This window comes from Carassius carassius, chromosome 30, assembly GCF_963082965.1.
Source record: "Carassius carassius chromosome 30, fCarCar2.1, whole genome shotgun sequence".
NCBI lineage: Eukaryota > Metazoa > Chordata > Actinopteri > Cypriniformes > Cyprinidae > Carassius > Carassius carassius.
The window spans coordinates 1,502,222-1,529,985 of record NC_081784.1 but is presented as its reverse complement, the minus strand read 5'-3'; the positions used below and the strand labels follow the sequence as shown (position 1 = coordinate 1,529,985).

At 36.4% G+C, this 27,764-nt stretch overlaps 1 protein-coding gene across 1 annotated transcript in view; it reads right to left on the bottom strand.

The window, feature by feature from the left end:
• LOC132110384 (AT-rich interactive domain-containing protein 4B-like) overlaps positions 1-27,764 on the bottom strand; it is a 92,762-nt gene that overhangs the window by 44,036 nt on the left and 20,962 nt on the right. The window contains exon 3 of the mRNA XM_059516944.1: positions 8,246-8,356. Coding sequence (XP_059372927.1) covers positions 8,246-8,356 — 111 coding nt within the window. The remainder of the gene's footprint in view (positions 1-8,245; positions 8,357-27,764) is intronic.

The window sequence follows — 27,764 nt, the reverse complement described above, 5'->3', positions numbered from 1 at the left end:
CATGACTAGCAAGTGACTAGCATGTTTCTATGCTAATCCAGGTAAAAACAGTTGATTTAGTTAGAAACCAGCTAAGACCAGCGTGACAGTGGCCAAAACTACTTTAAAACCATGTTTAAAGCATGTTTCTAACCTGATTATCAAGTTACTAACATGTTGTTAACATGTTTCTATGATAATCTAGCTAAAACCAGTTGATTCAGTAAAGAAAACCAGCTAAGACCAGCTAAGGCCAGCGTGACAGTGGCCAAAACCACTTTAAGGCCATCCTTAAAAATATTTTGGTTTGCAGTAACAGTAATTTTTTTTTAAAAAAGAGGGTCGGTAGGTCTGTCTTTTTTTTTTTTCAAGTTTCAATGTAAAAAAAAAAGTACATTTTTGTGATGGTGATGTCGTCAGTATGAATTTAAACAAATTAGCATATCGTGACGTCACTGACTGGGTCTTCAACCCGTGCCTTCTGGCGCATCATTGCAAACCTCATTTTGATGCAGGCTATATAGACCACAAACAAATTTAAATCTTTGTCAAAAACATGTTTATTGCATGAATTTCAGGTGAGAAAAAAATGAGGTACTGTTTTACTTGCATCCACCGCTACGTATCAATGCAACCTACAAATGAGAGAACGTTTACTTTGCTTTCTTGGGTTGTCACTTTTGTGAAAAAAATCCTGTTTGATTTGAGTGACGAGTGTTCATTGAATCGATTGTAAAATCAATTTTGCATGTCTAAAGTTTTATACGGCAAATAACACCAAATATAGGTAAATCCCACGGACAACAGGCAGGAGGAATGTAAAGATTCAATATATTGGTAAAGACCAATATTTCTGATGATTTATTGGCATGAAGTTACGTGCAAAATGACAAACAGGAGTGCAACATTTTCGAAAAACAATAAGCAGAGTGGACTGCCATAATGCAAAACATTTACTGCAGGCTTCAACATGGCTGTGTTTACGATTAAATTTCAACAACAACAAAAAAAAAAAAAAAACACATAGGCGATTTCTTAGGCTATCAAAAAATGGTTTTTTTTCGAATATTCATTGAATTTAAAATAAAAATCCACATTCGAATGCGCATATGAATTTTAGGTGTGCATTAAGGAAGCTGCCTTATGAGCCCCGTACGTGTTCCATTCTCGCCGCGCGCACAGCTGTGTCTACACAACTTTCAAAGGCGGACGAGCTCGACACTGTATCTGCTTTCTCATCTTTCACCTCGTGTACGCGCACGAGATGCGATGACAATATATGTGGCATTGCATTATAAGGTTATGTTAGCCTATCCAGTTGAAGCCACTTAAAAAAAAAAAAAATCAATGTGGAGAAGATCTTGTTTACATCAAAACTGAAACCAAGCCGTTCACACAGAACGCATATTTCACGCATTTTCTAGAGGGACACCGTTGGACTCGCGTCTCGCACAAGAGAGCCGCATGTTTAGAAAGACATGTAAAATTAATGTATTAATTTAATTTTCTAAAAATATCTTGAGACTTTATGTTGGTTTTTGTTCCCCATCCCACTGCATCTCATGTTTTTAAATGAAAAAATGTATCCTGTGTGACTGGTTTTCCGCCCTTTTTATTTATTTAACAATGCATGCATACATGATGCTGTTTTGTTTATAGTTCTTTATGCAACTTAATTAATAATAATTGGTTCATAAACATTATTTTAAATATTATGTTGTTTTTTCACAGTCATGTATTTTAATGCTTTGAATAAACATGCAGTAATATTTTGCTTGATGCGAAGCCTCAGAAGAGAAGCAGAAAGCTTTTCTTCACCCTAACTGAAATTATGCATTTATTATTCGAACACAATTCGAATTTTGATCATATTTAAGTAAAAAATTTGAATTTAGTTTTTTCAGCTATTTTGACAGCCCTAGGCGATTCAAGCCCGAAACTGTATGAGACTGAATACCGGCTGAATTCACATTTCTGTTGTAAAAAGAGAAACATTGTGCAGAAGTATTATTTACTGTTATGCGTGTTTGTCCGAAGCTGCAGTTGCTGTGTGACGCCTGTTCAAAAAAAAAAAAAAAAAAACAATCCTGGATGCGCTCCGAGAAAAGGTCGTTAAAATCATTTTCTTATTTTCGTTTTCGAAACTTGTGTTGGTTGATTCGTGCAATAGATTTTCGAACATAAAGTGACAGTCGACACGGTCACGGTTTTAGACTAGAGAGGAGAAGGGATGGGAAAAGATCTGGGCACAGTTTTTCCAGAACTTTGTGCCAAGTTAAAGCGGTGTCGAGCTGTTTTAATGAATTTTTTTAGATGTATTATGGTGCCCGAACCCGTATGACTTTGAACAGTGATCGCGAACATTTAGTTTACTGCAGCCGCAGCCATCATTACCAAGCGCGAACCGCTGACTCTGACAGTGAGTGAGAGTATGAGACGAAGCGAACGAACAGGCCACAGTGTGACATCCGTGTGAATACAGATGACGTCAAGGTTTTTTTTTTAAATTAAAGAAGATAGCCTTCATTTGTATGTAGGCCAAGGCAATTTATATATTTACAATACTTACTTAAATATAATGAATAGTATTTTATTGCATTTGTATTAGTTGTTTGAAGAGTAAAAAAAAATAATTGGTCAGTCTTAACGCAAATTTACAATCGGCAAGTCGGTCGGACTAAAAGCAAAAAAAATAATAATAATTGAGTCGGTGCTAAATTGACAGGGTCGGTCGGGTTACGGCAAACAAGAATATTTTTAAGGATGGCCCAAACCATGTTAGAAGTATGTTTCTAGTCTGATTAGCCAGTTACTATCATGTTGTTAACATTTTTCTATTCTAATCCAGCTAAAACCAGTTGATTCAGTAAAGAAAACCAGCTAAAACCAGCTAAGATCACCTAAGGCCAGGGTGACAGTGGCCAAAACCACATTAAAACCATGTTAAAAGCATGTTTCTAGCCTGATTAGTGAGTAACTAACATGTTGTTTTCATTTTTCTATACTAAACCAGCTAAAACCAGTTGATTCAGTAAAGAAAACCAGCTAAAACCAGCTAAGACCACATAAGGCCAGCGTGACAGTGGCCAAAACCACATTAAAACCATGTTAAAGGCATGTTTCTAGCCTGATTAGTGAGTAACTAGCATGTTGTTAGCATGTTTCTATGCTAATCCTGCCAAAACCAGCTAAAACCAGTGGATTCAGTAAAAACCAGCTAAAACCAGTTAAGACCACATAGGACCAGCGTGAGAGTGGTCAAAACCACTTAAAAACCAGCTTGGGAGACTAGCCAAAACAACTGATCATCTTAGGCTGGTTTTAGCTGTATTCTCAGTAGAGAGTTTTTAAGGTTTGCTATGGTAGTAGACAGCTTAAATACATTATAAGTCTTATTTTGTAAAAGTTTGTACCCCCTCAATGAATGGGATTTAAGGTGGTTTTGGTAGTCTTGTTTACGAAAACCATAAGCCGGATTAGAAAAGATATAGGAACCAGAGTAAGACCAGTCTGAAGGTCTGACCCGAGTTTGGTGGTTCTAGCTTGAAAGCTCTAGGAGATAGTGTTTAAAATTTGGCTCAGAAGAATAATAATAAGATTAAATAGTAGATCAGTAAGTTGGCTTTCTCAAGCCAACTTAATTACACAGAAAGTGGGGCGGACAAAACATGCTGTGCAAGAGGATGGGATAAAAATGGAGGAACAAAATATCATTTTTCCATAAATACCCACAACACTGCGAGATGCCACACATCTGGGCTTCACAAAATTCAGAATTAAGACTTTGCACCTTTACAGTTAACCAACTGGAATATGAATTCAACTGAAATCATCATCCAAGATGTTGAATTTGAATGACAGGAAGAAGATTTACTGAATTTCAACTTGTAGAAATGCAAAACAACACAATCCAACACAGGTTTTGTGAATAAACAATGCATTCACCAAGGTCACAGGTTCGATTCCCAGGAAATGCATGAAAAACTGAAAAAGTGCATAACCCAAATGTAACATAAGTCGCTTTGATTAAAACATAAATGTATTAAAAATGTATCAAATGTATTAAAATGCATTAATGTAAATACTAATTATGCCAAATTATTCCTTAAGTAGAATATATTTTTCTAAATTCACTAATACATCATTATTATTTAATATATTTTTATAATTATTATTGTATTATTTTAATTATTTAAAATTATAAAATAAATATTCTATACTAAGTTTATTATATTTACATTTATACATTAGCAGACACTTTTATATATTTTTTATTTAATAATTTATTTTTTAATAGCGTCAACTAATGTAGCTCACTCTGCTAAGGCACTGGTCCCAAACCCGAGAGGGTTTGAACTCCTTTATAGTCGGTTGGTGCTAGCGCAGTGGATAAGACACATGTCTTTGGTGTGAGAGACCCGGGTTCGAATCCACTGTGAGACACCAATGTGTCCCTGAGCAAGACACTTAACCCCTAGTTAACGCCCACTTAACGACCTCTGACATATGTGGCAATTGTAAGTCGCTTTGGATAAAAGCGTCAGCTAAGTGAATAAATGTAATAGTTTTTATAAATGTATTACTTTACATGTAGGGCTGGACGATTATGGCCTAAAATCAAAACCTCGATTAATTGAACATTTTACCTCGATTACGATTAATGAACGATTATTTTGTTTCTGTTTAGTTTTTTTGCCCTCATAGTTCACTGACAAGGTTTGTACTGTAAATATAATTGACTATCAGCAGTTATTTTATCTATGTTTGTAACATTTCTTACTAGGGTTGGGTATCATTTGAATTTTATCGATTCCGATTCTGCTTATCGATTCCGATTCTTATCGATTCCTAGTTCCGATAAAAAATCCAATATAAAAAAATTAAGTCAAATATTTAGATGTCAAAGATTTTTACAAAGCATTCTGTTGCAGCTGAATAACATGAGCAAAAATCAGCAGCCTACAAAACAATGCAAGAAGAATTTTGCCTGTGATTTAAAAAAATACCATAGAAAAAACAACTAGATTAATATAAATTTCAAATATTAAAGTGTTAAAGACAAGTAAACAGTCAGTAATAAGATAGGAACAAACAAATCAATTAGCAATATCATTGATAAATACAACTAAACAAAAATTTCAGGTACAGAAACTGTAATTAAAAGTTTAAAAATACTGCATAGTTTTCTTTTTATAAATAAAGATTAATCAAGTAAAGTTATTAAAGTGAAGTTACAAGTATGGTGACCCATACTCAGAATTTGTGCTCTGCATTTAACCCATCCGAAATGCACACACACAGAGCAGTGAACACACACACACACTGTGAACACACACCCGGAGCAGTGGGCAGCCATTTATGCTGCGGCGCCCGGGGAGCAGTTGGGGGTTCGATGCCTTGCTCAAGGGCACCTAAGTCGTGGTATTGAGGGTGGAGAGAGAACTGTACATGCACTCCCCCCACCCACAATTCCTGCCGGCCCGGGACTCGAACTCACAACCTTTCGATTGGGAGTCCGACTCTCTAACCATTAGGCCACGACTTCCCCAAATATATATGAATATATTCAGTCAAGATCAGTGAATGATTTTCTTTTGTTCTTTGATTAACATTAATGACAGGCAGCGCGATTATTAGGCTGTTGTCTCTAAGCAAAAACACTGTACATGTGTGTTTTCTCATCTGTTTATGTTCACGTAAGACAAAAACGGCTGCGTTTATGATGATATACTGATGCAGTTTTCTGTATCGTAGTTTCGACTCAGAACAACCTTTTCTACAGTTAAAATACAAAGAACAGTCCGAGAACGAACACAAACCGGGAACCCGCAGTGCGACCGCTGCTCTCTGTGCACGCGCTTGTGCTTCATGTGCGCTGCACACAAACATGTTATAATAAGTTTTGAGATTCTAAGCTACTTTAGTGATAAATCACAGGACAGCGCTGACAACTAGTTTCTGTGTTCCTCTGTGCGCGCGATCTACTGTTTATATGAGTGTTCGTGCCACAATGCAGCTGCGCGAACATGGTAGCTCGATATAATAATACACATCCGATCATCTAATCGCTTGAATGTCCAAACCATAAAACAAATACAACTGACAAAGTTTAGTGAAGACGCAAGGCTCACGCGCCATCACTATGTGTTGAACCGGCGTTTACCTCCGTGTTTTGCTTATATGCCACTGACTGGAGAGCAGAGTCCTGTGGCTACACACGCGCTAATATGCTTTTAAGGGGGAAGTGTTAACAGGATTAAAAAACCGAAATAACCGACATGGGAAAATTACGTCGGTTAGAGGTTATGAATTTCGGTTTTGATTACTTTTCGATTAATCGTCCAGCCCTATTTACATGTATATTTTATTTCTCTAAACTAAGTTTATTATATTAAATATTTATGGATTTATATTACATTTATGGATTGATTAGACACTTTTATAAATAATCTAATGTTTTATTGTTATTATAATTTTTTGATAAATAATTTTCTAATAATTTTTTCTAATTATATTTTATCTAAAATAAGTTTATTATATTTATGCATTTAGCAGACATTTATAAATGATTACTTATAATAAAAAATCGTTTTTTACAAATTCATATTCATAAAAAATTAAAAATGTAATCAAACAGCATCATAAAATGGCCAGTATTGTTCTAAAATAATCCCATAAACAGAAATATTGACAAAATTTAAATACATTGATTATATACTATACATAAGTATACTAATAATATGAGAAAGTCCATATTCCTCATACATGGCAGATGTCTGACACGACACATTTCTTCAGCTCAGCACAGAGATGTGTGCACGCGTGTCTCACTGTTGCAGGAGATAATAAGTCTCACACTTCAGCATGTCACGACTGATGAAGGTCTGATTGCTCCACAGCGGGTCATACACAGCCAATGCTTGACGAAAAAACCCCAATTACAGTCACTGTCAGGACACCCGGAGGAGTCCGCTCGGAGAAAACATCAAACATCACCCAAATAAAAGACTAAATAATGAACTGATGAGATGCACCGGGACCTGAGTGGGGCCAAGACCACGCCTCTTTATTTATTAAATAAATACCCAAACAAACACATTTTTTTTATTATTATTTACTGGCAAGTTAAGACAGGATTATTCAACTATTCAGAAAATGATATGGATGGATGGATGGATAAAATAACATTATATTGTAAAACATCACATTTCCATCTCGTTTTGCATATGGCAGGCACTTCAATTCAAAATGAGATGTATATAAATCAAGGTATATATTTGATCAATTCATGCATTTCCTGGGAATCAAACCCATGACCTTGATGTTGCTTGTGCTTTACTTCTTTGAGCTTCAGAAACATCAAAACACACACACTTGATCAATGAATAGGAACATTAAACAACACAGCGCGACGAGCTCCGATGCTCTGCTCTTATTTCTCTGACAAGATAATGTGTAAAAACTCTTCTTTGACTAATGCATGAACACTGCTTCAAAGAGAGAAAGAGAGAGAGAGAGACAGAGAGAGAGAGAAAGAGAGGGATGCAATGATGTCATTAGTAGTACAACGGCAGGAATATGATTACAACCTTGAACAAGGTCTCTGGTTTGCGAGCAGGCAGCTAATCACATTTCAGGACTATGAGAGAGGAATTATAAAATATCAGAGAGCCGTCAGGAGAAACACATGAGGAGAGAGAAAGAGGAAAATATTCCATCAGGAATGAGGGCGATTCGTCGGAAGAGACTGCAATGAACACACAATCATTACAGGACTCCATTTACTCTCCACCTTTAAACATTTCAACATCGATGATAATCAGAATTTTTTCTCGTGCAGTAAATCATATCAGAATTATTTCTGAAGATCATGTGACACTGAAGACTCGAGGAATGATGCTGAAAATACAGTTGGCATCACAGAAATAAATTACACTTTAGATTCTACTGACATTAGAAAACAGCTATTTTAAACCGTAATAATATTTCCCATTTTTTACAGTATTTTTGCTCAAATAAATGCAGCCTCGCTGAGCAGAAGAGACGCATATACATATTAAGAAACATTCGACTGGCATTATTTACTTTCAGAAGTAGGGATGAACAATACATCAACTCTCAAACCAAATAAAGACCTCTCTTTTAGATTTTTATTTACCATATACATTTTTAGACACGTGCATAAAAGTTTTCTCTAACCATTGACCATCCACACATTCTAAACATGTCTTCAAATGATCTCAAACAGCAGAAATAACGGGCTCACCTTTGCTTTGACGAGTCTCTTGGCGGTCTTGATCTTGGCCTCACAGAAAGCCCCTCTGTATTTGGCGCTCACATCAGTGCCAACGGTCAGATAAGGGGGCTCCTCCAGTGTCTGAGCAACGACAAACACAGAAAAGATGCATGAATTTCACTGGAGATTAATGATAATATGGCGTGAGGGAGGAAGAAGCTAATTCCATTTGTTTAAAGCATGGAAAGCCAGGCATAAGTGCTGAGAAATAAGTGTTTGGGACACTAAAGCATAGTTAAAAACCTGTGTAAGACTCCATTCACTTTACATAATACAACAACGTGTGTTGAAACACAATATGATGAAGTGCGCATACCGCTGTAAACCTCTTTAACATTGAAATGCTTCTAGGAAATGATTACAACAAGTGAGACCGGTAAGAAAAATTAAGCCACACTGAGGGTGTAATGATGTAGCAATCTCTGAATATGGAAACTGTTTGACATTAAAATGCATCACGAAGAAACTGATAACAGCTATGAAAAGAACAAAATTCTGAAGAAACGAAGAAATTTGTTTGCCACATTATGAATTTTAATACAGCAGCAATAAGCGATTATCCTACTAAACACTCCTAAAGTTCAATAGCAACAAATGTGCATTATTTTATTTCTAAACAACTAAATACGACATTTTATAAATAAATATGAATATTAAAACAATGGTGTGAAAAAAAAATAGCAAACAACTGAATAAACAAACAAGAAGTTCAAACAAAACTTCAGGGCCCGTATTCATAAAGATTCTAAGAATCCTCTCAGAAAACTCTTAATTTAGCTCTGAGTAAGGAAAAGACAAGAACTTTCATCTTAGTGAGGAGGCGGGGTTGACTCCGTTGCTATGTATGACACAATCTTTTGAAGACTGTGATTGGTTGGTTGTCCAAGAAGGAAAAAAAGAGTGATTTTAATTATAGGGTCTATTCTAATTCTCACTTTGAATTTACATGCGTAATTTTTCTTACTTGACCGTTCTCTCTCTCTCGCTCACACACACAAATTATATGTGTGTATATAAATCCTTTTTTTATTAACCTTGCTTTTAATTTCCTATAAGGTATTTGATTGGCTTAGAATTATAAAAATTCTTCCACTCTTTCCAATTACAGTGATTGCTGTCCTATTTAAGTGGCGGTTTGAATGTTGGTTTTTATGTATCAAACATGGAATCAAAACCAAGAAGGGCGAGAAAGCCAAACTGGACAGAGGAACAGTGTTTAGCCCAGTTAGTGGATGAACACAAGGCCTTTCTTAAAGGAAAATTCGGGTCGGGTGTCACAGCAAGGGACAAGAAGCAGACATGGGAGCGTATAGCACAAACTATTAACGCTTCTTTCCCCCTGCTTGTGCGCACCTATAAGCCTGCTATATTCATAAATGCAGTTTTTTGAGCCTGCAAGGTGGGAATGTCCAGTGGAAACGAAATGAACTGCGACACAATAAGATGTTCTGAAAGTGCTGTAATTGTTTGTGTGATCACTCTGCTTACAGAAGGTAGTGACAGACCCAAATCATCACTATTGCATTGTTGCATTTTCCCAGTTGCCAAATATCGTAATGTAGTGATTAATTTTAATTTCTGGCTATGGCATTTCTGCGCTGTGTCGGAGATGTTAGCACGTCTCTAATAAGATCAGTCACAAACATGATCCCTGCACGATCTAATCTAGCGTCTTATTAACTCACTGTCATCCATTGTCTGCAACACATTTCTTCTGCCTCTTCATCTTTCTGCCATTTTCTCCTCTGCTAAAGAAACTCTTAAGCCTCTTAAAAGTCCTCGTCTGTGCTCCTAACAAGTTTGACCTTAAGACCTCTTTTAAGGGTTAAGATGCTTTCTGAATTACTTTTTTCTTTACTAGGATTTTTTCTTTAATTTTAACAGTAAACGCCCACATTTCTAAGAATTGTCTTAGAATTTTGTCACTAGGAGCTACTTTTTGCATTAAGATTCTTTATGAATACAGGCCCAGAAGGTAAAAAAAAAATACAAAAGTAATTAGATGTAAAATAATATAGCTTTAATTAAAAACAGGGCATTCATTAATATGTTTATTCACACATCATAATACGTTGAATATTGCATTCATAAATAAATAAATAAAAGAAAAATTACACGCAATACAACAAACATAAACAGCAAATTTAAGCAAATTAGCTGTTTTTCCATGTATCTATCAATTCAGGCAAATTCAGTAAACATTTAGAAAATAAAACAAAAAGTGATGTAATATAATTTTTATAATTTTTTTTGCATTATGCTGAAATGTATGAATTTGGTGAATAAATCTTATTTTTTTTAAATCACTGATATAGTTGAATTTTTATTAAAATTTATCAAAATTTTGTATTTTTACATTTTACATTTTCATTTTAGTTTTGTGTGTGTGTTAGTCATTTTAATTTTTTTTGTCACAATTTTTTCCGTTATAGTTAATAAAAAAAAAAATCAAGGTTAACAAGAATTGTCACCTTAGCAACTAGCTGAAAAAAAAAGTTACAAGTTACAAATCACCAAATCAACTTTAAATTTAATTTCCCTGAGTAAATGAAACTGCACCATCTCACAGACTGCACTACTGAAGGCCACATATATTAGAAGAATAATCCCAGATCACGTTAGAAACCCAGCAGCATTCATCTCCATGAAAACACAGCATTATTGCTCAGGTTATGATGCTATCTTTGGCAATCTGTGATTACAGTATAACTGCACCTTACACATGACAGTTGGCCAGCACATTTCAGCTCTGAACATACATTAGTGTTGGTTTTTATGAATCTTCAGATGAGTGTAAGAGCGGGAGCAGCGTGTGTAGGTGGAGCGGCTCGGTGTAGCTGAACCTTGACGACTCGTCTCTCTTGTTTGAAGAGTCTGCGCTTTACCAGCCAAAAGGCCAAAGATAACCGACCTAACCACCCACTCACTAAACATTAGAGACGAGATCTCCCAGCGCTACTGACTGTGTGTCATCTAGGGCTGTGCGATATAGGGAATATATCTAATTGTGATTTTTTTTTGGCAGATATTGCGATTTGATTTGCGATTTTAAATTTGCAAAGTCAAGCTTCAGCTCAATATTGTCAATAATGTGCAGCACAGTATGATTATCATTACCCTGCTGAAAAAAAGAAAAAAAAAAACGCCTGAAAATTCCTTTTTGATTTTGGCTTTATTCCAATAGGAATAACTGTTCCTATTGGCTTGCTATTACTTCCTATTACTGTTGTTCTATCTAATACAATTCCCATTATAACCCTGAAATCCTTTCAATTCAATACGCGCCAAGAACCAGGTTGATCGGGTCCTCGGTACCACCGGTACTTAAAGAAACCTGCTACCGTCACATTTTCATTTTTTTATTACCGACTTGGTACCGAAGTACCATGAAAATGGCCTTTCATGTAGTGTGTAACACAGCCCTAAGTGAATGAAAACATCCTGCAAAGTCTGGAAAAGTGTACCGTGTATAAAAGTTATTTTTTTTTTCAAAAGAAAGAGTAGACTCCGAGTCATGAAAACGAGTCGTTTCTAAAATGAATCTTAAGTGGTTTCAAGTGGACGTCAACCCAGTCATTAGCAAAATCAAATACAGCCACAAACAGCATTGACGGGCCCAAGCCTCCAGCATCACTGCCAACCCGAGCATCAGAAAACTAATGTTAACAAAGATTAACAAACTCTGCTACAAATATATTTTTCATTGCTAGTTTAAACATTTGTGCATGCATAAAGAATTGCTTTGCAATCGTGAGGTGCTTCTGCTTGTTACTAACTGTGAACAAATAATCAGTCTGTTCATGCAACAGTTGCATCAGACTTCAGCAGAGAAAGTAAATAGTTAGAACAGAGAACCCCATCACACTCGCTCTAATGTGTCAGTAAATTTAAGCCAGCTGCTCCATTTAAATTCCCATCTTAAACAAACCCACGACAAACCACTGACTGCCAGATGACAAGAGCCTTACACCACAGAAGAGCTGATGATCACATGACGAACACCATGATAACATGTGCTTTCTGTTGTTTAACTGCCATCAGATGTAAAACACGCAGTCAAACGCAGCTGCACTAAATGCTCTGGAATGACCACAGAAGAAAAGACAGGCAAACCTAAACGAACATCAATCATTTCTGCTAACACCAGTCATTACATCGGCTCAACAAGAGGCTTTCCTCAACATAAAATTAGCCAAAGAAACACATAACGGACAGATCTGATTCACACAGTCATCGAAAACAAGAGAAACTTCAACAAATGCAGCTTACAACTGATAGCAGAGCTGTGATTTAATAACCGTTAGCGGAACAATAAGAACTTAATACACAAATTAATACAGTGTACAGGACTGTTGTATAATTTCTGCTAAATTCAGTGTAAAACTATTTAAACACACAGAAATTCCACATTCCAATTTGAATATAATTAAAAATATATAAAGTAGTAGCAATTATGTAAATGAAATTTATTTGTAAATAATTGAATTATTATTATTATCATTATTACAAACAAAATTATATAATAATGAACCTTTACAATTGGTGCAATCTACACAAACTTCATAAAAATACTAAACCAACCAACGTGACCAACATATTTGAACATATAGTCTCCAGAAGGAACGGCAGCGCTGCCAAAGAGTGAAGTACCCAGCATGCTCTGCTCCGCTGGCCCATCCTGTGGCTCTCAGCCTGATGGGGCACCAGCAGACATGCCACAGATGTTCATTAACATCACACAAATGGTCCTAACAATCTGCCATCAGTCCTCACACGCTCCAGAGAAACAGAAACAACAGTCAGCTCTCCAGAGCAGCACCAAAACACCCACAAAACACTGAACACATCTCACGGGGAAGCGTGTCATTTTTATTCTGTGCACAGACGCATGGTTTCATCTACTACACATGCTGAAGCATGCACGACGCTCTTACTGTATGAGGACATAAACACAATCTTCATCTCCAGAGAGTCACTTTATGACCTTTTCATTTGACTAAAACTACTGTCATATCATATACACACAGAAACTAAAAGGTCTTCCCTGCAGCACATCAAAGTAAAAGTCTGCTTTCACCTATTTATTTCACTATTTAACAGTTTTTCTAAATGTAATAATGATAATAATAATAATCGTTCAATTAGTATTTAAACACAACTTAAGGAACAATCGCACAATTTGTCATCCATGTTTTAAATATAACAGTAAACCTCTGTTGTGCAGCACATTGTTTGCCCCCCCCCAAAAAAAAAATTAAAGGGTTTGTTTAATTTATTTGATTATGAAAAGATAAATTAATGTTTTTGCTTTTGATTAGGAACATATTTAAAATACATAACACAGAATTTCCAAAATAAATAAATTCATAGGGCCCTATTATTGTAAAGAATGAATAAATTAAATTGTTTTTTATGAATTCAATTAATTAGACATGTTTTTGATTAAAACATTAAAATGGAATTCAAAAAAATAAAAACAGAATTTGTTTAAAAAAAAAAATCAATTTCAGAAACAAATTTAACATTTAACTGGTCCCTAAATATAAAACAGCTTTTAAATTGTATAGGCTTCATGATTTTAATTAATTAGACTTGCTTTTTGATTAAAAAACAAATTCAATTGAATTCAGGGGGGAAAAAGCAATCTGGAAAAGAAATACAAATTAAATAAATAAACATTTTTGTGAGGGAAAAAAAATGTAACCAATTTCATATGGTCCTACAAAATGTGCAGAACAGAACCAGGGAATCCCATAATGCACTGTGCTCGACTACATACAGCTATAGATTTACATTTGCAGATTTAGCACACTTTTATTAAAAAAGAGAAACAAAAACAACTAGATTAGGAAGCAAGACAAAAACACTGCTACTTTTTTAAAATATCACTCTTGTACTGCAAATATAGCTAGTGTATTCAGAAAGTCAGCCTACAAAGGGTTTAGTTACGGTTGTCCGCCATATGACGTAATTTAATCATTTACAACAGGAAAACGTCACTTTAAGTATCAGATCAGGAGCTTTTGATTTACAACCCGAATTCCGGAAAAGTTGGGACGTTTTTAAAATTTTAATAAAATGAAAACTAAAGGAATTTCAAATCACATGAGCCAATATTTTATTCAGAATAGAACATAGATAACGTAGCAAATGTTTAAACTGAGAAATTTTACACTTTTATCCACTTAATTAGCTCATTTAAAATTTAATGCCTGCTACAGGTCTCAAAAAAGTTGGCACGGGGGCAACAAATGGCTAAAAAAGCAAGCAGTTTTGAAAAGATTCAGCTGGGAGAACATCTAGTGATTAATTAAGTTAATTGATATCAGGTCTGTAACATGATTAGCTATAAAAGCTTTGTCTTAGAGAAGCAGAGTCTCTCAGAAGTAAAGATGGGCAGAGGCTCTCCAATCTGTGAAAGACTGCGTAAAAAAATTGTGGAAAACAATGTTCCTCAACGTCAAATTGCAAAGGCTTTGCAAATCTCATCATCTACAGTGCATAACATCATCAAAAGATTCAGAGAAACTGGAGAAATCTCTGTGCGTGAGGGACAAGGCCGGAGACCTTTATTGGATGCCCGTGGTCTTCGGGCTCTCAGACGACACTGCATCACTCATCGGCATGATTGTGTCAATGACATTACTAAATGGGCCCAGGAATACTTTCAGAAACCACTGTCGGTAAACACAATCCGCCGTGCCATCAGCAGATGCCAACTAAAGCTCTATCATGCAAAAAGGAAGCCATATGTGAACATGGTCCAGAAGCGCCGTCGTGTCCTGTGGGCCAAGGCTCATTTAAAATGGACTATTTCAAAGTGGAATAGTGTTTTATGGTCAGACGAGTCCAAATTTGACATTCTTGTTGGAAATCACGGACGCCGTGTCCTCCGGGCTAAAGAGGAGGGAGACCTTCCAGCATGTTATCAGCGTTCAGTTCAAAAGCCAGCATCTCTGATGGTATGGGGGTGCATAAGTGCATACGGTATGGGCAGCTTGCATGTTTTGGAAGGCTCTGTGAATGCTGAAAGGTATATAAAGGTTTTAGAGCAACATATGCTTCCCTCCAAACAACGTCTATTTCAGGGAAGGCCTTGTTTATTTCAGCAGGACAATGCAAAACCACATACTGCAGCTATAACAACAGCATGGCTTCGTCGTAGAAGAGTCCGGGTGCTAACCTGGCCTGCCTGCAGTCCAGATCTTTCACCTATAGAGAACATTTGGCGCATCATTAAACGAAAAATACGTCAAAGACGACCACGAACTCTTCAGCAGCTGGAAATCTATATAAGGCAAGAATGGGACCAAATTCCAACAGCAAAACTCCAGCAACTCATAGCCTCAATGCCCAGACGTCTTCAAACTGTTTTGAAAAGAAAAGGAGATGCTACACCATGGTAAACATGCCCCGTCCCAACTATTTTGAGACCTGTAGCAGAAATCAAAATTGAAATGAGCTCATTTTGTGCATAAAATTGTAAACTTTCTCAGTTTAAACATTTGCTATGTTATCTATGTTCTATTGTGAATAAAATATTGGCTCATGTGATTTGAAAGTCTTTTAGTTTTCATTTTATTAAAATTTAAAAAACGTCCCAACTTTTCCGGAATTCGGGTTGTAGTAAGCACTTACTAGGGCTTCATCTGTGGTGTTTAATAAATTATGGTAAGAGATGTTCAGCCTCAGAAACCCATTTCGGTGAATTTAGACACAGATAGTGACCACCTGGAGATGTGTGAGATCTGAAGGTCAGGAGGCTTACACTGGAGCTTCTGGCTTCATACACTCAAAGCTCTTGAGGTGCTTTCAGCTCATGCATGATGAGAGCGACCATCCACTTCAAGAAGAGTTCATTTCAGCGGTTTTACTTTCAAAAATCCTTTGAATCCCCTTCAGTGAGGTGTGCAGAAAAGAACGCACTGGCGTCGAGCAACCGAGGATCCAAAACCGGGTTTTCGAGTTCATGAGCATTACATCATCATCATCATCATTTTTCCTCCTTTTTAAAACTTTAAAGATCAGACACTAAAATAAAAAAATTAATTGAATGAGCTTTCAAAATATATGAACATAATCATTATTATTGTTGTTTTGACCCATGTAACATACAAATAAAGTTCCACTATTCTCGATTCCAATTTTGATTTCAAAGTAAAAACGTTAATACCGGTGCAGAAATTGAATAATCAAATGTAAAATAACACTGCATACACTTCACTGTATAAACTGCACTAAACCACATTACAATATCCATTTAATTTTGTTCTATCATGCAGCTCTAGTTTGGAACGGCAATGGATTTTCATTTTTGGATGAACTATTCCTTCAAGATTTTAACAGTCTAACTTTAAAAATTCATTCGCACAGAAAGCATTTATTCACTTAAAAATAAAAGACGAATGAAAAAAAAGCCACAATTTATAGTGGTGCATTTTCTAAAAAAAACTGAAAGTTTTTCTTTCATGCTTTGTTTTTAGAATGGCATGCACGAAAAAGATGCAATGCTCAAACAATCATTTTGCACAAATCTAGGCTATATCTTGTTTAGATAAAAACAATGGAAAAGAGCCAACGTGAAATGCAAAAAAGCACTGTGTGTTATCCAAACCTTCAACCACGTAAACATACTAAACGCACCTGAGCTATGAGTGAAAGCATATATTTCTCAAAAACAATATAAAAATAATTGTGTAATCCAGTTGTTAGAAGCAAAAGACAGAACATCACATTCAAACCATTATGCATACTAGCACATTTTTTCCAAAGACGACCAAAATGAACCGCTTGAGTATGTTGACGCATGAGGTCATTTCCCGCCACACCTCACTGGGCCTTGGCTGTCAAACACAAACACTTCAGAAGAGGCTACTGCAAAAAGTGTCAACCAGAAGCGATTCTGCTTTACGTGAGCAACATAGAGCAGTTTGAGGAAACGGACTGAAACAAGTCCCAAACATGATGGGGAAGAACTTCAGTTAAGCAATTTGTTAGACAAATAAAACGTAAAACAGAGCCAAGTTGTTGACATTGTGCCACATTAACAGAATTTATGCGTGCTCATGGCGATGCATTCATCAGTGATTTCAGAACTAATGTTCCAATCAGAATTTCATTGGTTTTTAGCTTTACTTTCACACATGATCACGTCTGTGAGCGTCACAGTAGGAGCTCTTTAGGTGATATGAGGCTTTATTCATGGCAATTAGTCAAAACTGGCAAATCAAGTCAGTGGAAGAGGGAGTCGCAGGCACTTCATTCCAACATAAACACCTCATTAGAGGTGTAGAATGTTTACATGACCATCCCTTGGCAATACGAGGCTGTGCTGGAATCTGTTCAGCTGTGGTTTCCTGAAGCCCTCCCTTGCATTTTCACACTGCCAAACTGGGACATGAGGAAAAGTTTGGGTTTGGCAAGATCTTTGAGACCAGAGCGGCCCGAATGAGTGACGGATCGACTGCGTTCTGCTACAAAAGCACTGCAAACCGTAAGAACTCAAAAACCCTCGACTTATTATTTTCCTCTCTGCCTTGATGATTATTTTTGGTGTGTTTTAGTAAGATGTGATTGTAACGTGCCATAACCCTTCAAAAAATAAACCATAACAAAGAGTTACTGACTCATTTCCTTCCATTGAATTCTAAAGAAACAAATACAAAAGAAGTACTTTCAAGCGGCGTTCTGAGACGTGAAACCGCTTCTCTGAATCTTCAAATAAAATTACGATTCAAAATAAAATTCGGATTAGGATGTCGGAAATGACAAATGGATATTTCCAGCATTTCTGGTCTCTAGACATGATGTTACATTAATCCATTCAATTATTGGCTTTTTTCACCTCTTTTGAGTCTCTGCAAAGCAAAAACTTGAAGTCTTGCCACTTGAAGTAGCATTTATACTCAACTTACACTCAAAAACTGCTAGTGAATTTCACAAATAATAAAAAAAAAATGGCAAGTAACATTGAATTATTTGTGAGATTCTGAAGTAGAAAGCAAAAAGCATACTCCAGTAATCTGTTTTATTCTTTTTATACTGTAGGGTTTAGCTTTTGTTCAATTTAGTATCTAGTATTATATACTTTTGATGTATTAAAGGGACAGTTAACCAAAAAATTTTAATTCTGTCATCGTTTACTCACGTTGTCCCAAACCTGGATGCAGTTTTTTTTTTGGGTGACCAGAATTAAATTGACTTCAAAGAAGATATTTTGGAGAAAACATCTGACAGAAGCCATGGACTTCCATAGTACAGAAAAAAATACTAATGACAGTCAATGGCTACCATTACAAGTAGGGGTGTAACGGTACGCAAAAGTCACGGTTCGGTATGTACCTCGGTTTTAAAGTGACGGTTCGGTTCTTTTTCGGTACAGTAGGGAAAGAAATGCAAACATTAAACTACAGGTTGTTTTTTACTATACACTTTTTTTTTTAATACTTTTTAATAAAATATATATAAAATAAAAAAAGAATAAAACATAAAATACTGCTGCAAAGTTCTCCACTAAATAAAATACTCTCAGTCTCAAACCAATATCATATAATAAAATATAATAAAATATAAATAACTATGATTACAGTGCAGCTTTACCAATCCCAGCTTGTAGGCCTGCTCATATTTAAAATATATATATAACTTTTCCAAAGTGTAAAGTGCAGCATCAACAGTTTCAGTTTTTAGACCTGCTGATCAGACCGATCGGAATTAAGAGCAAAGGTCTGTTTAAATGCAGACGGGAGCTGCGTTTGAATTACAATCGTTTTTTTCCTAGTTGTAGTGATGTTCACACTCGCGTGATGCCTTTTTAAAACCTTAGGCCAGTGACACACTGGCATATTGCACCTGTCAAACATCGTCTATTTTGCCGTCAATACTGTTGATGGTGTCCTTTATCAGTAGGCTTTATATTTATGCTCAACATGAAGTATAGATATTGTTGTCGTGAAGACAAGATCCTGGTCTGTCGGCGGTCTCCCTCTATGTCACCTACAGCAGCAGCAGCGCGCCAGCGCCGCGTCAGGCACGATTCTGGTGTGTAAAGACACAGAAAACGCGAAGCAGCCGTCACGCAACTGACACGCAGCAGAAACGCCACGCTCACGCCACGCAGCAGTGTGTCACCGGTAGGGCTGTCACGATTATGAAATTTGGCTGACGATTAATTGTCCAATAAAAAATTGCGATCATGGCGATTAATTGTCTGTTTTAGGGCTTTGACGATTAATTGCCTGTTTTAGGGCTTTGTCAATTAATTGTCATACAAATTGTTGTGATTATTTAATTGAATCCCTTGTAAGTTGTCACTTGCAATAACACATTAATACACTTAAAGCCTTTAAATATTAAAGTAATTCATTAAATGAAAAATATGTATCTTTCAGAAATGTGTACATTTAAAGAAAAAATGTAAATGTATATGAAAGTATAAATAATAAAAACAATCACCATAAAGTTACCATAACACAAAAAGGACTGTCGTGTCAATATCTCAAACTAAAGTAAAATATAAATATATTTTACAAATTTGAAAATTCTGTAAATAACAGAAACAATGAATCACAAATATAAACTATGACCATAACAGAACAGGCCATAAAAGTCCAATTCTGAAACAAAAACAATCATGCTGGTAGATTACGGGAAAGGAACACTAGCATGTTGACCTTTTCTGGCTTAAGACAGCATCTAACTGGGGTGACAATATTGCCAGCTGTACTGAACATTCTTTCAGAAGCAGTACTTGTTGCACAAATGCACATGTACTTTCTTGCCAACTTGGAAATCAAAGGAAACCTGGATTCATTGTCTTTCCACCACATCAGAGGGTCAAAGTCACCTTTATTTATATAGCGCTTTAAACAAAATACATTGCGTCAAAGCAACTGAACAACATTCATTAGGAAAACAGTGTCAATAATGAAAAAATGATAGTTAAAGGCAGTTCATCATTGAATTCAGTTATGTCATCTCCGTTCAATTAAATAGAGGGTCTGCCGAGTTATCTAGTGCTTCTTCCTGTAGGTACCTTGACAGTTCAGCATCAGCTTGCTCTCTTTTTGTTAAGCCATGTGTAGAAGGTTGAGCTTTTCTTTTCTGCAGCAGATCACACAGTCTCTTCTTTTTTGGAGGAGGTGCAGAAGATGTTGTAGGCACATCATCATCTGCTGCAGCTCTGTCAGACACTGTAAAAAGTAAAGAGGTAGATTTTACCTTAAGCAGGATGTCTACCTAATATAACCCTTAAAAATTACTTTTGTTAGTGTAATCTTGTGTTGGTGTATATATACACTGAATAAAACCAGTTAATTTAGATTGCAGCATGAACATTTTTAGGTCATATTTTAGGTAAATATTTTACAGTGTACTTCCTACCTTGTTCAACATTGTGTCCTTCCTCGGTCATCTCCATTATCTCTTTTAAAAGCTGGCCTTTGGTGTCATCTATAATTGCAGCTTCAAAGTGGGCCCTGTATCTTGGATCAAGAAGGGTGGCCTTTCTCAGGAGCTCTTGAAGTGGAGCTGGGCTATACTTTTCATCAAGTACAGCGCACATTTTTTTCTTGATATTTGAAGTAAGAGTTGTGTCATTGGAGTCAGGGGATAAGAGTTCATCTTTTAAAAGGTCTAGAACAGGCTTCACCGAAGACACAGTAACATACTTTTCCCCTGATAGAACATCTGTGAAATCAGCCACAGGCCACAGATACATCTTGCCAGGTCGGGTTTAGGTGTCCATGTTTTCTGTCATCAATCAGGACACGTCTGATTGCAGGTCCAGAACTCTGTCTATAATTTTTTGTTTTGTTCCCCAGCGTGTAGAGACATCCTGGAGGAAATATGACATGTTTGTTATAGTTTATATAATTATTAACTATATATATACATATATATAAAATAAAAACATTAGTTTTAGAGATTATATAATATAATTTAAAGTAGAAAATTGGTTTGAGGATTATAATATATTTTTTAAAAGATAAATTTACTTTATACTTGTTTTACTTAATTTAATATACAAAATAAAAATACTTTTAATAAAACATTTAACTTACCAGAACTAAATTATGCTGAGGAATGTTGGCCTCCATCTGTGCCTATTTCAGGTCTCTTCTTTTTAACCAGCTCATGCTGAACGTGTTCACCAGATTCCTGCAAAGTCCTAGGGCACGTGCTGTGCGATCCTTCTCACTTGCTATGGCATTTGTAACAGCCAAGTGGAGATTATGGCCAAAACAATTTAGCCATGGCCAGCCAAGTTTGCCCACTGCAGCCACAATATTAGCCCCATTATCAGTGGTTGTGCAGGAAATTTTTTTCTCATCTAATTCCCAATCTGATAAAATGCACTTAAGAGTTTCTGAAAGTGTATCAGCAGTATGGTTCTTTGGGGTGTATCTTGTCTCTAGACATTTTGATACTAGTGTCCAGTCAGTTGTGAGGTAATGTACTGTTAGGCTCATGTACGGGGTCATATTTACACTGGACCACATGTCTGTTGTGGCTGAATAAAAATCTATTTCTTTCAAACCCTTAAGGATTTCATCCTTCACTTCTCTGTATAAATTTGGAATTGCTGTTTTGGAAATGTACGTTTTCCCTGGCAATTCTTATTGCTTGTCAAAGTTGTAGAGCATTTCTTTAAATGCTGGTTTCTCCACAGTATTAAAAGGCTGCATTTCCTTAGCGATGTATCTCGTGACACTGTCGGTCAGTGTGCGCCATTTCATACTGTCGCGTTTATATTTTGTTACCCGTTCGAAGGCCTGCGCTATTGTCACCTGACTGGAAGTATGAGCGGCTGTGGATGACTTCAAAACTTCGGCGAACTCTTTTGGGTGATGTGCTTTCAGGTGATTCCTAAGATTTGTGGTGTTGGCAGCTTTCACTGGTATTTCTCTCCTACAAATTCGACACACTGCCGTGTCAACGTCTTTTGGCTGTCCTTTATCATCGGGTGTAAAACCAAAATGTGCCTAGATCGGCGCTGTCGTTTTCGGCTTTGAAACTAAATCCATCTTTGTTAAATAACTGGGCTGCTCTAACTCAAAATGACGGAGAAATCAACAGGGCAATATCATTTGAATGTAATGCTCGTAATTGCTCAGCGTAATGAGTTCAGAGGGAGACCGGTAGAAGTAGAGTGCTGCAGGTACTACAGCGCCCCCTTGTGTCTTCTAATAGTGGGCAATAATAACGATCATCTGTAATGACCGCGATTAGACCAATTAATTGCGATCAAACGATTATTTAATAATCGTGACAGGTCTAGTCACCGGCCTTAGAATCAGCTGCAGGGCGGGATTTGCGCTGAACGCGGAGACTTCCGCCACTTGATATGTTCGTTTGGAAACATGAAAATGTACCTATGTTCCGCAAACTAAATATTGCATTCGGTCATTCGGTACACACGTGCACCGTACCGAAAGCCCTGTACCGAAACGGTCTGGTACGAATACATGTACCGTTACACCCCTAATTACAAATATAATCAGATTAGTTTTTTTTCCAAGTAACTAGTAAAGTAATGCATTACTTTTTAAATCGTTCTAGACTAAATGTCATCATCTCACTTGAACACAAACAGATGCAGTATTCTTCAAACTGAATAAAAACAGATGAAATGCAAACTCAGAATATGAAGCAAACCTGCAATAACTAAATAGTAAATATGCATTTAACCCCATTTTTATTGACCAATGTCTTTGCTGCTGACCTTCAATGATTCATTACAGCTGGGTTTGTTTTGAGCTATGCCCTCTACTGTACAGATCTGAATTTACATTTTACATTAACGTTTTCAAATTAAAAACAAACATCAAGCCCAGCCCAGATTTAAAAAGTAACACAATGGAATACTTTTCATAAAAAGTAACTAAGTAACGTAATTAGATACCTTTTTTAGGGAGTAATGCAATATTGTAATGCATTACTTTAAAAGTAACTTTCCCCAACACTGAGTACAAGAACATGCTTCAAAATATCGTTGTTTGTTCTCAATGTTTGGAACAACTTGACGGTGAGTAAATGACAGTATTTTGGATGAACTGTCCCTTTAAAGAGTTATCTAACCCTTACCTAATTTGTCTTAGTAATCACTTTGTTACTAACAAGCTGATAAATGACCCAACAGAGCAAATCTGTATTTCAGTTGGCTTTGCTCTAAATGACAACATCAGCGCTGTTGCACTTTCACGAGTCACGCCTTTGCAGAGCGAGTATCCATTACTAACAGCTAACAAAGAACAGCACTCATGTATTTTCTGGGTCGTGCAGCCAGCGGCCTCAAAGGCAGGAGAGCGCCATTCCTCAGTCAGCACTGCGATTTGCATTCAGGAACTTCAGGCCAGCAGTGAAATTACTTCAAAATCCTGCACTGCGCTGCCAGCGTTATTACAAACGCCGCTGAACTGAAGGTTATATAAGCTGAAACGCCAGAAAAGCTATCGCAATATTGGCAACTTCCTGCATGGGGAAAACAGTTCCTTGCATTGGCTGTTTCACAGCTTTTCGATTCACCTTCCTCTGCTGGGGTGGAAAAATCTTCCCTGCCGTCCACCGCCTGATTAAACACATGTGCTCGAATGGCCAGAGAAGACATCGAGCTGCTCTGTCCTCTGACAAAGAGCATGTCAACAGTGGAAGAGCGAAGAGACACTGATAGCATAGAAGACACTGCACCAACAAATAAAAAAATATTAACAAAACAGTTCTGGTCCCACAAAACAGATACTAGATGGTAATTTTAAGTAACTACAATAGAATGTTTATTATATATTAAATTATGAAACTGATTATTACAATTTCGAAATCTGATTAGATGAGCCATTTTTGTAAAAAGCTTTTAAAAAACAAGAGGGGGGTCTGAATTTGAAGTCAAAAATAACTGAAGGTCATTTTTATTATTATTATTATTATTATTATTATGCTCATGTGGAAAATTGTGGCAACTGCAAATAAGTAAATGGCACTAATGTAAATACATTAATGCATGAATAAATAAATGAAGGACCTTATGCTCAGAGTGATGCAAACAATAAATACAATTACTTTATTAATAGAAAATTATTTTTTTTAATTATTAGTAAACGGTTTATGAACATTAGCAGTAATTTAAGGGTGAGGTCCCTAATCGCCGGGTCACAAGAGCATTCTGGGAAAAATGTGCATAGATATGACACTCTGTTATGTGTTGAACATTAATGACCGTTCTAATTATGCTTTTTTTGATTAGATATTTTGGTCATATTGTCCTGCCCTACTGCTTAAAAAAATACATACACACAATTAATATCAAGTAAATTGTTTTATTTATTAACATTAATGTTTTTATTTATACTGTATATGTCTTTACAGTTCATTAGTTTAACTGTGGGTTGTCAACTTGAAAATAGAGTATATAAATATATTGTAAAATGTGCGTTTAAAGACTGAATAGTTCAGACAATTAGTGAACCAAAATTCTGGACCTAGATTGTCCTTTTCTAAAGTCAGAAGTTCATGTGGCAAATCTTGAAAAGAAGAAAAGCACACTTTGTGGTGAACATGCGGGAACAGTGTTGAGCTGGTTCATTAATCCACAGTTTAGTTCAGTTAAGTCTGTTTCTGGCTTCAACATCAAACACGGTGATTAACAAGAACACAAGGCAAACATGCCCCCCACCATCACAACCCAACAGAAAAATCTGTTCAGTTTCTATGAATCACGACCTCATCTCACGGAGAATGAAATTACCTTCACGACACCTCGTCACATTCATTCATCAGCATTTGAAGAACAACACTGGAGGTTGCTGCAGGGTTAGAAATTAACCAGGGCTTTTATCTGTTAGTTTAAGGAATAGTTCACCCAAAAATCTGCTCACCTTCAGGCCATCCAAGATCTTGGATTTGGAGAAATGTAGCATTGCATCAGTGTCTCATCAATGGATGCTCTGCAGTGAATGGGTGCCGTCAGAATGAGAGTCCAAACAGCTGATAAAAACATCACAATAATCCACAGCACTTTAGTCCATCAGCTAACATCTGGAGAAGACAAAAGATGAAACCAATCCAGCATTAAGATGATTTTAACTCAAATACACAGTCTATAATCCATAATAACACTTCCTCCAGTGAAAAAGTGTTCTGGTCTGAATCAGGAGAGAAATCTGCGCAGATCAAGCAGCGCTTACAAAACAGCTAAAAAAATATGTGTCTGGATTTTGACTTTTTCACTGGAGGAAGTGTTATTATGGATTATAGACTATGTATTTGAGTTAAAAACATCTTATTGCTGGATTTGTTTCAGATTTGGTCTTCTCCAGATGTTCACTGATGGACTGGAGTGCTGTGGATTATTGTGATGTTTTCATCTGCTCTCATTCTGACGGCACCCATTCACTACAAAGCAAATGATGCAATGCTACATTTCTCCAAATCTGATGAAGACACAAACTCTAATCTAATCTTGCATTGAATAAGCATGAGTACATTCATCAAATTTGTATTTTGAATGATGTAATGCTTTAATATACTTTAAAATTCAAATTATTCACTATGGCTCATTTTCAATGGCTCATGCTTTATTAAAACTTCATCAGTGTTTCAATAGCGGAGCTTTCACTTGACATGCCAAATCAATTAACTCATAAAAAAACATGCACAACAAAAAGGCACAAAGTAACGACTAAATGAATGTGCATGGGTGCTTTAAATGGGATGAAATCTGACATGTAAAACAGCATGCTAATGTAGAGGAAAATATTCAATTAGTCAAAAGAAACATCCTTTGGTCACTGAAAACTGGTTGATAGACAGAGATGAGCTCCAGCACTTCAGCAGCTCGATTTGAGACGTGTGTCAGACGTGAAAGCAAACAAGGGTTAGGACCAGGTCGCCTGCGGAGGGCAACGCTAGCGGTCTTCTGTGTCACGCTTTATAAATAGAAACAGCCAAGAGATGTCCGTCTCTCCACCTACACTAAATCACCCTCCTCAAAACTAGTCTTTTTGATTGAAAAAGAGCCACACATAAGAGACAAATGGCGACTCCGAACACAAAGACAAACCTCGCTACTATTGCAATTTCAGGCATTCTAAAGTGCATTTTGGGAAAACATTCAAAGCAAGAACCAAACAATACTCTTATCTAACCATGACTGGGTTTATTCACCAAGTAAAGGACATGGAGGGGAATGCAAGGAAGACTTACGCTTTAAAGCCTCTCTTTGTTGTGCTGCTCAATACTTTAAACTGGTGAACTAGAACTGTTCCTGACCTATCTTAGCATGCAATAAAAAAGATGTTTGGGTTTTCTTCATGAGGCAAAGTATTATTAAATAAAAAATGAATGAAATCATTTATTTAGGGAGGTTTGCAGGAACAACAGAGACAATTCAAGAATACCGTTGCTTTTAATTTAATTGTATGTACAGTAAAAGCATTTAAAATGTTTAATTAATAATAATAATAATAATAATAATAATAACAATTCATAATAGGACCTGAGCCATATCTAGTTGTGGTGTTGTTAAATAAAATGGTAAAATTTTAAGTAACTAAAATTTAAGCAAACTTTAAAGCATAAAAAAACATTTTTGTTCCTTGAAATAACATACACACTAACTGAAAAAAAAAAATTATATATATATATATAGAAAACAAGTCAGACACCTGCCAAACAACATTTCTCAGTTGAATTTAGTTTAACTTGATGTGCCAAAATAAGTCAAACTAATAATAAAAATAATAAAAAACGATATAGACGTATAAAGAAAAAAAAGAAAAAATGTAAATGACAAAAACAAAATATTAATAAACAATTTTTTTTTAAATATTAATAAAAACTATTTAAACTAAAGTGAAATTACTGAATTTTTGTGTTGATAATTATAAAAATAATAATTCATTATATTTATATAGCGCTTTTCTAGGCACTCGAAGCGCTTTACATAGTCAGGGGGTATCTCCTCATCCACCACCAGTGTGCAGCATCCACCTGTATGATGCGACGGCAGCCATAGTGCGCCAGAACGCCCACCACACACCACACACCAGCTTACTGGTGGAGAGGAGACAGAGTGATGAAGCCAATCTGCAGATATGGGGATTGTTAGGAGGCCATGATAGTCAGAGGCCAATGGGCGAATTTAGCCAGGATGCCGAGGTCACACCTCTACTCTTTTCGAAAGACTTCCTGGGATTTTTAATGACCACAGAGAGTCAGGACCACGGTTTGACGTCTCATCCGAAGGACGGTGCTTGCTGACAGTACAGTGTCCCCATCACTACACTGGGGCGCTAGGACCCACACAGACCACAGGGTGAGCACCCCCTGCTGGCCTCACTAGCACCTCTACCAGCAGCAACTTATGCCCCGTTTCCACCGCAGGAACTTTACCCAGGAACTAGGGACTTTGGCCTGGTACTCGGTGTGTTTCCACCACAGGAACCAGGAACTAAATAAAGTTCCGGGTAAAAAAATGCCCCTCAGAAAGTCCCTG